The sequence below is a fragment of the Polyodon spathula genome, chromosome 38, assembly GCF_017654505.1.
Source record: "Polyodon spathula isolate WHYD16114869_AA chromosome 38, ASM1765450v1, whole genome shotgun sequence".
NCBI classification, from domain to species: domain Eukaryota; kingdom Metazoa; phylum Chordata; class Actinopteri; order Acipenseriformes; family Polyodontidae; genus Polyodon; species Polyodon spathula.
The window spans coordinates 640,481-653,713 of record NC_054571.1 but is presented as its reverse complement, the minus strand read 5'-3'; the positions used below and the strand labels follow the sequence as shown (position 1 = coordinate 653,713).

At 43.1% G+C, this 13,233-nt stretch overlaps 1 protein-coding gene across 5 annotated transcripts; it reads left to right on the top strand.

Moving 5' to 3' along the window:
• Positions 1 to 1,735: 1,735 nt before the first annotated feature.
• Positions 1,736 to 9,786, top strand: LOC121304615 (epoxide hydrolase 4-like). Of its 5 annotated transcripts, none has more exons than XM_041235845.1 (8): positions 1,736 to 1,809; positions 2,987 to 3,324; positions 3,733 to 3,818; positions 5,767 to 5,924; positions 6,723 to 6,851; positions 7,363 to 7,466; positions 7,826 to 7,974; positions 9,156 to 9,786. In XM_041235845.1, the coding sequence occupies exons 2-8, from the start codon at positions 3,082 to 3,084 to the stop codon at positions 9,373 to 9,375; spliced, it is 1,089 nt and encodes a 362-aa protein (XP_041091779.1). In that variant the 5' UTR covers positions 1,736 to 1,809; positions 2,987 to 3,081; the 3' UTR covers positions 9,376 to 9,786. The 5 variants fall into 5 exon arrangements, with proteins under 5 accessions (XP_041091779.1, XP_041091781.1, XP_041091780.1 ...); XM_041235847.1 differs by having other exon boundaries at positions 1,742 to 1,809; positions 2,990 to 3,324; XM_041235846.1 differs by lacking the exon at positions 1,736 to 1,809 and adding an exon at positions 1,816 to 2,112 and having other exon boundaries at positions 2,990 to 3,324.
• Positions 9,787 to 13,233: the final 3,447 nt, after the last annotated feature.

Below are 13,233 nucleotides of genomic sequence, written 5' to 3'. Positions count from 1 at the left end.
AGAATAAAATAAATAAGGAGCTTGACATTAAACACATTAAGACTCATAGAAAGGGAACTAGTAGAAATGTTCACATATTTACCACTTTTTTCTGTGCAGTTCTTGTAAAATAAATAAATAAAATAAAACATTTTTACTGAATTACACTTTTGGAAGTTGTCTGCTTTATTTGTAGATATTTACCCCCACCTCCCACAATGTTTGGACCCCACACTGTAGATTCACACTCCCTGTGCAGCAGGTATTAGGGATCCCACACTGTAGATTCACGTTCCCTGTGCAGCAGGTATTAGGGACCCCACACTGTAGATTCACTCTCCCTGTGCAGCAGGTATTAGGGATCCCACACTGTAGATTCACGCTCCCTGTGCAGCAGGTATTAGGGATCCCACACTGTAGATTCACGTTCCCTGTGCAGCAGATCCCACACTGTACTCTCCCTGTGCAGCAGGTATTAGGGACCCCACACTGTAGATTCACGCTCCCTGTGCAGCAGGTATTAGGGATCCCACACTGTAGATTCACGTTCCCTGTGCAGCAGGTATTAGGGACCCCACACTGTAGATTCACTCTCCCTGTGCAGCAGGTATTAGGGATCCCACACTGTAGATTCACGCTCCCTGTGCAGCAGGTATTAGGGATCCCACACTGTAGATTCACACTCCCTGTGCAGCAGGTATTAGGGACCCCACACTGTAGATTCACACTCCCTGTGCAGCAGGTATTAGGGACCCCACACTGTAGATTCACGCTCCCTGTGCAGCAGGTATTAGGGACCCCACACTGTAGATTCACTCTCCCTGTGCAGCAGGTATTAGGGATCCCACACTGTAGATTCACGCTCCCTGTGCAGCAGGTATTAGGGACCCCACACTGTAGATTCACTCTCCCTGTGCAGCAGGTATTAGGGACCCCACACTGTAGATTCACTCTCCCTGTGCAGCAGGTATTAGGGACCCCACACTGTAGATTTACTCTCCCTGTGCAGCAGGTATTAGGGATCCCACACTGTAGATTCACGCTCCCTGTGCAGCAGGTATTAGGGATCCCACACTGTAGATTCACACTCCCTGTGCAGCAGGTATTAGGGACCCCACACTGTAGATTCACACTCCCTGTGCAGCAGGTATTAGGGACCCCACACTGTAGATTCACGCTCCCTGTGCAGCAGGTATTACCAGACACCATTTCGTTCTTCATTTATTATTAATCTTTTTGATGCTTCTCAATTCCAGGATATTATCTTCAGCCAATTTGCCTTCAAATAGACTGGCCTTAAAATGTTAAGGAAAGGCGAGTTTAAAGGTAACATGCATTAATTGGACACACTTTCTTGTATTTTGGTATCTGAGAGCGTTCCAGCTAATCTAAAAATAAATAAGCAATATAATCATGAGGAGGAATAGTTTTCTTGTTTTGATGGTATTGCTTGTGGCTCTTCAATATCATAAATATATATGTACATATGTATATACGCATTAATAATTAACTTAAATACAGTCCTGTCACACACCTCTCCAATTACAAATTTGAACTTTAGATCACCACGCTGAAGCTTACCTTAGAGTCTTATTGGTAGGAGGTGCCTGGTGAGTCATAGTATTTTTAGCTGGACCTATTACAGGTTACATCCATTTAAACGACAGGCGCTCTGGCTAATCAGCGTGCGAGTTTCACCCCTCTGGCCCATCAACTCTTCTATTGACCAATAGAATGTCAGTACGGCAGGCCGAGCCACGATTGACGGGTGCGTAAACCAATTAGATCAGTCGAAATAAATTTTGCGTGGCGGGAGAGTTGGCAAGCAAGGTAGGTTAATGGTGAATCAGAGTGCGTTTGGATTTAAAAAGAAATATTTAGAGGTGCCTCGTAAAATGAGTTTCCTTAAAACAGTGCACTTTAATGTAACGTATGCCTGGGATTCTTTATCGTATGTGTGTTTTTAGGATGTGTAACTACGGTGCTGTAAATAGACGGACATTGTTTATATATGTATATATATATAAAACATTCACCAAAATCAAACGTGCGCTTATTGTGCCTATGTTGTTGTGTTGTTTTTTGTCGTGACTAAATCAAGTGATATATTGCTTGGATATCAATAAAACTCAGGTAAACTATCGACCTGTAACGTTGCCACAATAAAACAGAGTTTATGCGCTATAGATTTACGCATCCAGTTTAAGTAAAAAAATCTCACAGGTGTGTTATTCTGTAAATAATGTGAATCAAACAGTTGTATTTTAATATTATAGTTTATTGGCAAATACTAGCAGAGTTGACGCTGTTTTTGTAGCAGAAGTGTTATTGCTGATGCTTGCATTCTGCTATCAGTTTGTTTATGACGTCAAAGCAGCTCAGCTTTGTGCATTAAACACTGAGCAACAAGGTCTGACCTCCAGATAACCCATTACACTGGTAGAAAACTCAGAATGAACACAGCAGTTAATAAACACAAACATTCCCCCACTGTACTGCTTGCTGTTCTTGTTAATACCAGTTGTGTTTTAAAAGCATCATATAAGTTTAGTTTCGGGGTGATTCTTGCTTGCAGAATTTGAAGTCTGCTGATGCTACAGTTCATAAATATAGGGCACACAAATAGAGGCAGGGGTGAGGAATTAAAACTAAGCAGGCGTAGAGATCTACCGCCCTTTTTTCTAGCAGCACTTTGCAGCCTTTCTTAGAACAGCCTGATTAAGTTAGTCATCAAAGTGCCTTCCTTTAAATAAAATAAAGTGCGGTTATTATCTGGTTATGCTTTCGGCAGGGTATTTGGAATATAAATTTATGATAATTTCTAGGTTTAAAAAAAAAACCAGACAGCTGAGAGTTAAAGTTCTCAATATCTGAATTCTTAAACCAGCAGTCAATAACTAAACCCAGTTTCCTGCGTTTACCATTGAGACAAAAAGCACTTGAATTTTGAGGTACGTGGGCATGGGAAAGGTTGGTGTGCATGCATTCTTATTATTTGTTTATTTAGCAGACGCCTTTATCCAAGGCGGCTTACGTAGACGACCCCCTCAGGTAGGGGCACCCTCCTTCAACCCCGAGTCCCACGCCCCACAGTCCGCAGACATGAGGGGTCTCTGGAGTGCGGTCCTGCTGTTCCCGCTGCGTTTGGTCTTGCACTTGGCTTCGCTGTCGTACTGGACACTGGTCTACGGCACCTCCGCTCTGACTGCTGGCCTGGTTCTCCCCGTGCTGGCCTGGAGAGCCGTCTGGAGCCCTCGCAGGACCCTCTACTGGAGAGTGAGGCAGGAGCGGCCAGCTTGCTTGCAAGAACCCTGTCTGGGAGAGCACTGCTACGTCAGGGCGAAGGTGAGCCAGCGTGGGAGGCAGGGGGACTGTGTGCATCCAGAGTCCATCTCAACACCCTTATAAAAGCACAGCAAAGTGTGATAAAGCACAGTGAAATGCACGCCGTAACCATGGGAAAACTGCAAAAATACTCCACGCTGTCAATCTGTAGTTCTGTACAAACCCCAGTGGTTGTCAGTCCCCATCCTACAGCAGGGATGGCAGAAAGACTCCTAATTGCATAGCAGTTTCACCCAGCCCAGGTTTTACTTTGAGCTTGATTAGCCATCATGAGAAGCTCTCTGTTGCATTACCGTTATCTTTGAGTCACTGCCCATGCTGCGTGAGTGAAAAAGACTTTGAATGAGTTGCTGGTCACTGCACTGATAGCTGCGTCTCTGCTCTCTTTCCTCCTGTCCGTCTCTGCAGAGCTCTGGGCTGCGCTTGCACTACGTGACGGCTGGAGACACAACCAAACCCCTCATGCTGCTGCTGCATGGATTCCCTGAGATCTGGTAAACCAGATGAGCACACACTCATTTCAGGAGCTGTTTCTGCACTCAAAACACAAGCATTGTCCCATGTTACTGCTTGAAGGGCTTGCTGTTCTCGTTAATACCAGTTGCGTTTTAAAAGCGTCCTTTAGTTTAGCTTGGGGTAAGTCTTGCCTGTAGAGTTTAAAACAGTCCATTCATAAATATAGTGCACACTAAAAGAGACAGGGGTGAAGAATTAATATATAATATAATAGAAATTCATTAATTCTTTAACCCTACAGCAACTCAACGCAGTTTCTTAGCCATTAAGACCAAAGACTTGAATTTTGAGATGCATGGACAGGTTGGCATGCACATATTAATCACATTATTTCTTATAGCAAAACATATATATAGTAACAATTTTTGCAATTATTAATTTAATTAGCAATGAAAGTGTGGAATGCAGCAATGATTCACATTTCTATAGCGCCTTCCATCACAAGGGTCCCAAAGCGCTTCACACACAAACAAAATGAACAGTGAAACTAATCCATTAAAAACGTCATACAGAATTTGATAGGACATCCATTACAAAGAGATACATGTGGTTTTTATCGTAAAAAAAAAAAAAAAGAAAGCTGGTTTGTAAAAATAGAACAATTAAGAGTAAAACAAATATTTTATAAAATTGCAATTTAAAAAAAAAAGGACAAAAAGAAAATGGTTTCTGTTGTAAAACAGGAAAACTAAGATAGAAAAGCTGTTTTCTAAAAATACTGGACATTTTCAATCTTGATTCATAAACAGTCAGGGTCCCAGCTTCCCTGATAGGCAGAGCAGACCACAGTCTAGGAGCTTTACGATTGTGATAATCGATTGTGATTAAAGTATTATGCATGAGCTGCCCACATGTATTTTGTTTCATATAAGGATGCATTTATTTATTTAAACTTGACGTGACTCTTGCTGGTGCCACAGCTTGCCTGTGTGTCTATTCACTGATATTTGTGATTTGTTTATTGCGCACAGGCAGAGGACCTGGTCTATTGATGCTATTTTGTGATGACAATAAAATGTTAAGGAACATACAGGCGCTTCAAAGAAAGTTTTTAACATATTTTCATACCCTGCTTGATGGAGTGCAGGAATGCAGTATAGCAGTTTCCCCCATTCATTAGCGAGCTTGATCAGTGCATCGGTAACAAGCTCGGGTGTGGATCAAACTGTTGTGCAATAGCTGTCTTATTTCCATCCCTGGAGCTATTTTAGATGCAGTGTCACATCATGACTGCAGAACCTGCTAATATTTTGCTGTGCTGTGAATCTCCCAGCCCTTTAGCAGTTTGCTGTGCTGTGAATCTCCCAGCCCTTTAGCAGTTTGCTGTGCTGTGAATCTGCCCAGCCCTTTAGCAGTTTGCTGTGCTGTGAATCTGCCCAGCCCTTTAGCAGTTTGCTGTGCTGTGAATCTGCCCAGCCCTTTAGCAGTTTGCTGTGCTGTGAATCTGCCCAGCCCTTTAGCAGTTTGCTGTGCTGTGAATCTGCCCAGCCCTTTAGCAGTTTGCTGTGCTGTGAATCTGCCCAGCCCTTTAGCAGTTTGCGGTGCTGTGGCCAGGCTTAGTTATGTAGTTCTCTGTATTTACCATGTTTTACCAGGGAGTAAAAAGCAAATACTTCACCACAATTTCAATTTGCTTCCACTTTGGATAATCGCAGTATTTGCTAAGGTGAACTTGGTTAAAGTTGCTTTAAAAAAAAAAAAAAAAAAAAAAGCCAGATTTAACTGGTTAACAAAACGCTGTGAGGTGTTCATTGTTATTTAAAGAAGCGCTACCCACTTCTTTAAAAAAATAAAAATCAGTTTTCTTACTTTTAATAGCAGTTAATGCTGGTCTATCCTGCCACGGTTTTGTTTGGTTCTTGCCTTGTTTTTTGCACTGCGTCACGCCCTCTCGCTCTGTGTTCACTGCACCCTTGTGTTGCTCAGGTACTCCTGGCGCTACCAGCTGCGCCAGTTCAAGAGTGACTTCCAGACTGTGGCCCTGGACCTGCGAGGCTACGGGGACTCTGACACCCCCTCTGGACGGGAGGACTACAAGCTGGACAAGCTGCTCGGAGACGTGAAGGACATCATTGAAGCTCTGGGTAGGTGCTGCATTAGCATAGGAGAGCACTGCAAAGCTTGGAGAGGTATGGCAAAGCATATTAGCAAACCATGGTAAACTATGGTACATGCATAATACTGTATAATCATAGGAAAAACTGCTAAATTATCATGCAAATTTACTACAGTAAACTTTTATAAGGGTTGCTGTCTCTTTAAACCCATCAAAAAACCTTCAATGGTATACTTCAAGAGTCACACTCAGAGATGAAAATAAGACTCCTATTGCATAGCACTTTCACCCATTCCAGGTTTTAATACAAGCTTGATTAGCCAGTCTATGGGTAACAAGCTCAGGTGTGTCTTATTAAACGCTCTGTAAAACCAGGAGTGGATCAGACTGCAATGCAATAGGGGTCTTATTTCAATCCCTGAGTATGACTCTAGAAGTATCCCATTTAAGGTTTTTTGATTGGTTTGCTGTAGTAAATTTGCACGGTAATTTAGCAATTTTTCCCCATGCTTTTCCTACGATTATACAGTGTTATGCATGTACCATAGTACATGATGCAGTGTCACATCATGACTGGAGAACCTGCTAAAAGTTTGCCACAGTGAATTTGCACAGCCCTTTTGCAATTTTCTGTACTCTGGCTAGGGATTCATCAAACTGCTGTTCAATAAGAGTCTTATTCCCATCCCTGCATGTTACAGACTTCATTGTCACACAGATGGCTCATGAGCTATCCTTCAAATGCTGTAAAAATGTTTTTTTTTTTTAAAAGTAGCCCAGTTTCTGTTTGTGTTTGTGTTCACGTCTGTGCTTAATGTAATTTCAGGGTACAGGAGCTGCGTTCTGGTGGGTCACGACTGGGGGGGCACCCTGGCCTGGCACTTCGCCATCAACCAGCCCAAGATGGTGCGCAGACTCATCGTGATGAGCGCACCCCACCCCTCCTTCTGGCAGGGTAACTTCAGAGGGACAGAGCGTTGCAGCTTGCGTGTTCACAGAGTCAGAGCGGAGGGACAGAGCGCTAGAGTCAGAGATCGGTTCTCGGTTCATGGGGGAGTCCACTATGAAAGGCGCTCTATAAAAATTATTATTATTATTATTATTATTATTATTATTATTATTATTTGCATGGGCCAGACTGCAGTTCCTCTTCTAAAAGTTCTGCACAGTAAAAGCAAAGCAATGTATAATAAAGCACAGTGAAGGCATGGTCAAGCATTGTAAAGAGTAGTGAAGTACAGTAAATTGAAAACCATGGTAAACTATGGTAAATGCATATATAGTATAGTCATAGGAAAACTGCAACAACACTGTGGTAAACTTTTATAAGGGGAAATTACAGTATTATTCTGAACCCCCACCTTAACCCTAACCCAAACAAGGGCACCAATGTGGGTTTGTTACCTGATTTTAGCAGGTGGATAACAGGTTTAGTATAATAAATTAATTTTTCATTCGTATTGCAGAGTATGTTTTCCGGCATCCCACTCTCCTGATGAAGTGCAGCCACCTGTTCTTCTTCCAGACCCCCTTCCTCCCGGAGCTGGCACTCAGGCTGGGGGACTGCGAGGTGAGGAGAGGAGCCCTGCCACACAGAGGGGCTGAGACTGAAGCCAGGGCTGCTGGGGAGCTCGAGGCCGGTGATAATGACAAACAGTGCAGGATTCAAGTCTCTGTAGCACCACTAGAGGGCTGTGTTTCCAAAGGAATGTCCTTGTGTTTGTATCGGAAGGAATACACATGAACACAACTCCACCATCAGCTTATTGTACAGTCTGGCTTTGAAATGATTTAGGATACGTTATCATGCTTTGCCTTTTTTTTTTAATGTGCTTTACCATACATCAATATTCTTTACAGTGCTTGCCTATACTTTACCACTCTTTCCTGTCTTGATAATGTACCCTGTCCCCTCTGGTTCTGTTCCAGGTTGTGCGGAGGTTGCTGGTGGGCCAGCGGGTCGGGATTCAGAATCAGGCTCAGCGCCTCACAGAGCAGGAAATGGAGGCTTACCTATACAGCCTGTCCCAGCCCGGGGGGCTTACTGGACCACTGCACCACTACCGCAACCTCTTCAGGTAAATACCGCAGCCAGAGCCGCACAGCCTTTATAACATCTATAGAAAGAGTTGACAGTTAACCCTAACCCGTACTATAAGCACAGAAACCAGGACCAGAGGACGCACACAGTTGGAAATTAAGTGGAGAGAGACAGGACAGAGGGAAGAAGACTCTTCTTTACACAGAGAGAGGTGAGGGTTTGGAATGAGTCACCAAGGGTTACTGAGCCAAGCTGCTGATGCTGAATCATTGGGATCCTTCAAAACCCAAGATGACAGCATTTTGAGTTCAATCAGCTGCTCGGAATGAGCACAGTCAGAACTCGGAAGATTAAAAACTGCTGCTGTGGGAAACAAAACATTCCCTTTCTAATTCCGAACTGTGCTTCACAGCTTAGAAAGCACTTGAATTAAATAGCGCGGGCCGTATTCAGAACGCAGGTACCGCTCTGCACATTGTTTTGTGAATCGAAAAACAAGCTGACAGTGCAGTGCTTCTCCAGTTTTTTGGGCGCGGGGCACACGTTTGCATGTTTCTCAGACGGTCTTTTCCCACGCTTGACATTCAACAAACTGCCTTTTCCAAAATGTGGAATAAAAGGCCATTTGAAATACAGGTTTATGAAATGGTACAAAAGCAGACGGAGTCTGAGTGAATATTAATCAATGAAGTAGAAATAAACAAGGATATATTATTCTGTAAACTGAAAAATAATGTAATGAATCAAACAAAAAAGAAGTGGGAAGAAAAGCAAAAGCTTCAAACACTGGTCCACCGTGAGGCAAAGAGGTTTGCATGATTTCACTTAAGTGAGCGTTTATTGCAGCAAGCCAACTGCGAGGGCGTTCTCAGAGCTGCATACGATTCAAAGCAACTGTCCTCCGAGTAGCAGCCCACGCGAAGCTCAGTGCATTGCAACCTCCAGGAACACGTCAAGATCACGCCACGTTGCTCAAGTAGTCGTTCAGGAGCAGCTGGAGTTGGGATTGTGTTCAGGAATCACTGCAGTTTGCAAACGTTGCACTTGGGACGGTATGAGGCTGGTTAGGGTCAAGTTGCTTTTGGGGAACGGGCCGCTGTTCAGTTTTAAACATCGGCGTTTGCTTTCAGCTTTCACAGCTTTGAAAATCACCCCTCTCGCTACCTGTTTTTTATTTAATGAATTCCATGTTTGTTTATTTTTTTTCTGCTGTGCCAGCAGCGCCCCTTTGAGGTGCCAGGATGTGAACGTCCCCACTCTATTGATCTGGGGAGAAAGGGACGCACTGCTGGGGCAGGATCTCGCCCAGTGGTCAGGCTCTTACGTGAGGAGCACCTTCAGCCTGAGAGTGGTCTCGGGTTCGAGTCACTGGGTCCAGCAGGACCAGCCCGATGCTGTCAACAAACTGATGCAGGCGTTCCTCCAGGAGAACAGATGATGGCAACACCAACCACAAGGGGGCACTGTGTGGGAAACACACAACCTTTACTGTGGGGCAGCTGCTTCTGTTTTTTTTTTTTTTTTTTTTTTTTAGGTTATCTGGTTTTTAGATTTTGGGGGTCTGGGAAAGAACTGCGAACGTGCCTTAAATTGTGTTTATCCATAATCTGGAACACAGATTGGAAGATCTAATAAGTGGTTGTAAATGTGATTGATAAATGCTGTCAGAGAAGGTTTAAGTACGACAGAATCTCCCAGCGATTCTGAAATACAGGCTGAGAGAGAGAGAGAGAGAGACATTTTTCTGAAAGAATGCATGGAGGACTGTCTAATTTGATCTATTTTATTGATTTTTTTCAAATGGGAGACTTGAAGATCGTACAGTTATTTTTAAATGTTATTATATGAAACAAAGAAAGCTTTATTATTATTATTATTATTATTATTATTATTATTATTATTATTATTATTTAAGATGGAGTAAAAGCTGTAACATTTTAAACTAAGTTAAATTCCGCCCTAGATTTTATTTGATTTATTCTGTGTTTTTGATTGTTATTGTTTTGTTTGCTGTGTGTTGTATCTTTTAGCAAATCAACAAAGGGTTACTGCTCCCCAATGCACTGCAGTTCTGTATATGGAAATTGCTTTTCTTTTTTTTCATCTGATGGCAGATAAATCCTATTCTTTTGCAAGTTCTGTCACAGAAGGACTCCGTCTCTTATTTATCAGGGAATCATCTCGTCCAGGCACTGCCTGATCTACCGCTGTGGCCAAAGGTTTAGCATCATCCTATACAGTGTACTCATTCTGCTTCATAAAGTCAAATGAAACCTGCTGAATAAAGTTACGGTAACATATTGAATTGCATGCCGCTTTGTAGACTTTTGCGATGTCATTTTGTAGTTTCTTTGATTACATGATATTAAATCAAAGATCAAAATGATGTTCATATAGTTTTATTTTTATTATGTTTAAAATTGTGAAGCTTTTGCCATTGCTATAGGACTCTGTGCTCCTGAATCGCATGTTTGGGGTGACAGGTCATGGAATCACACTCTAACCCTGATAACATCACCGCATATGAAAACAACACACACAGCCAACAAAAAATAGAGGGTTTATTTATTCAAAATGGGCTTCAATTAAGCAGATTATAACCCTAGAAAAAGAAGTACTGACCAGACCTTGACCTAACTTCTTAGGTTTATTGAGTTATTGATCAGATCACAATACAAACATTGAGCCAATCGCAATCCTAGAAGGAGTATTACTGACCCTGCTGACCAGACCCTAAATCTTCTGATCAGGATCAGTCTCGGGATGTGTACAGCCTTGCTGCAGGCCAAATCGAAGCTGTCTGGAGTTCCTGTTAATGCAGCAGTAGTGTCTGGCTGGACGCAGAGAGAATCGCTGGCAGGGAGGCTCAGAGGAAGTGTCTCACTCCTCAGAGACAGTGTTCTGTGTGGTCTCACTCCTCAGAGACAGTGTTCTGTGAGGCGCTGTGGTTTCAGAGACTGCTTCTCAGTTTTATATTTCCTTTCAACTTTTTTTTTTTATGTCTGATGTTTCTGTCTCCCATGCACAGCTCTGCAGGGTCAGTACTCCATTCGTTTTCAATTATTTTTAGCAGCCATTATCCAAAGCGACTTACAGATACTAACTAGGGAGTGAACTATGCATCACAACTGCTCCGGCAAAGTCACTTACAATACCTCGGTTTTATGTCTCATCCGAAGGACGGAGCACAAGGAGGTTAAGTGACTTGGTCAGGGTCACACATCGTGAGTCAGTGGCTGAGCCGGTACTTGAACTGGGGACCTGGTAGCAAGCCCTTTAACTACTGGGCTACCAACTGTTTTTTAATGAGGCTCTAAAAATTGGATTGTATTTCAGGATAAAATTATCATTTTGTGTGTTGTTAGCTGTAAGCAAATTTATCAATCTCTGTTTTAAAAAAAAAAAAGATGCAAAGTGTGAAGGAATACCAGTGGATCAGCAAGGTCTGAAATGAACGACAGAGCACGCAGGAGTGCAGAAAACAGAGGATATGTTTATGTTTGATTGTGAAACTGAGCTTCAGCCTTGACTGCGGACCAGGCGGCACTGCTGTCATCTGCCAGCGTGTTTGTGCAGATCAGAGGAGTGTCTGTGCTCCCACTTCCTCTGTTCTGTAACTAAAAGGAGACGCATTCCTTGGATCATCTGTACATGGCACTGTAGCCCTTCCAGTAGAGGGCGTATTCCCAATTACTGTTTTCAGAAATCTAACACAGTAACCCACACCAAAACAAGAACGCCTATATTGCACTCGGATCAAGCAAGGCTACCGGCTGCTTTCACAGACCCCGAACAGCACTAATCTCAGAATACCTCACGTAAGTAAAGATTGGGCAGTTCAGGGCTAATGGTGCTAATGGTTGGGCTGTGAAAACAGACCTGTAATCAAAACATGCAACGAGGGTTCGGCTCACTCAGGGATCTGCAAGATTTAGATCAAAGCCTTAGTAAAATCTCAGTGCACAATGCATGACAATGGACACTCGGTTCAAACAGATGGGGGTGATTGGATCCCTATTGAAAGGGACCAAGACAAGGGAGAGAGTGAGATAGGTCAGAGATAGTCTTTATAATGAGCTGGTCAAACAGTTGTGATTTGTTTTTCAGAAGCAAACTCCACAGTAAAGCTCCTTCAGACAGTGCATACATTCACAGTGACACTGACCCTGAAAACCAAAATACTAAAAGCACTGTCCGAAAAAACAGTTTAGTTCCCTGCAGTGTACTTCTGTGGAGCATCCTATTGAAACTGCCGTGTTTCTGGATATTTTTCATATCGGTGATGGAAAACCTGTTCTGTAACCGGAAACAATTGCTTGTACCAAGCTAACAATAAACACATATGCGTCGCAGGTGGGAAATGAGAGAGTGGCACTGTTTACAATGTGCTGCAGAGAGTGACACAGCCTACAGTAATGGATCTGGACAGCAACATGTAAAGCATCATATATACAATGCAAGAGTCGTGTTTCGAGGATAGCTGTACAATCGAGGAAGTGTGGCAGAGCATTCTAGCAGAGCGTGAACAGTGAACATGTCAGTAACCCTGGCTCCTCTTGTGTTTGGGAATGCAGGATTAGCAAGGGAGCACACTGTGGCTCCGGGGGTAGAAAGTTTGGCTCCTGATCATTTCCGTGTTGCTGTTTTTTCCTGGAGTGGCGTGTCAAGATGTGGCCAGATGCTTCTTCAAAGGATCTTCAGGCTTTCAGAAACCACTTTGAGGGAGAGAGGGAGGGTGCAGTGGGGGTGGATGCTGCTTAGTCTAGCTTGAAGAGGGGCTGCTGTTTTTTGTTTATTTCTGTGTTGATGCTGGGGGCAACCTTAGCAAGGGGCAGGTCACACATGTGGGATAAGACAGCCTCGCAGCTTTCTGTAAATAGGAGCTAGAGACAGACACACTAGCACTCAGCGAGTATCTTTGGCACCGGTAAAAGCTGCCAAATTAAGAAATTCTGTAAACATTTTATAAAGGGTTTAACAAATTCCATCTCCTCACCACTCTCTGTGTGAAGAAGAGTCTCCTTCAGCAACATGACTAGGTAACCCATTCCATCCCCTCCCCACTCTCTGTGTGAAGAAGAGTCTCCTTCAGCAACATGACTAGGTAACCCATTCCATCCCCTCTCCACTCTCTGTGTGAAGAAGACTTCACTTCTGTTCTGTGCTTAAAAATATTTGTTAGGGTTAACTATGTCATCTCCTGTAACAACATACCGCTTTGTAGTTTTTCATATACTTAACGAAAAACTGACAAAAATAGAAAAATGGGACATTTCGTAATCTAACGTGAAATACT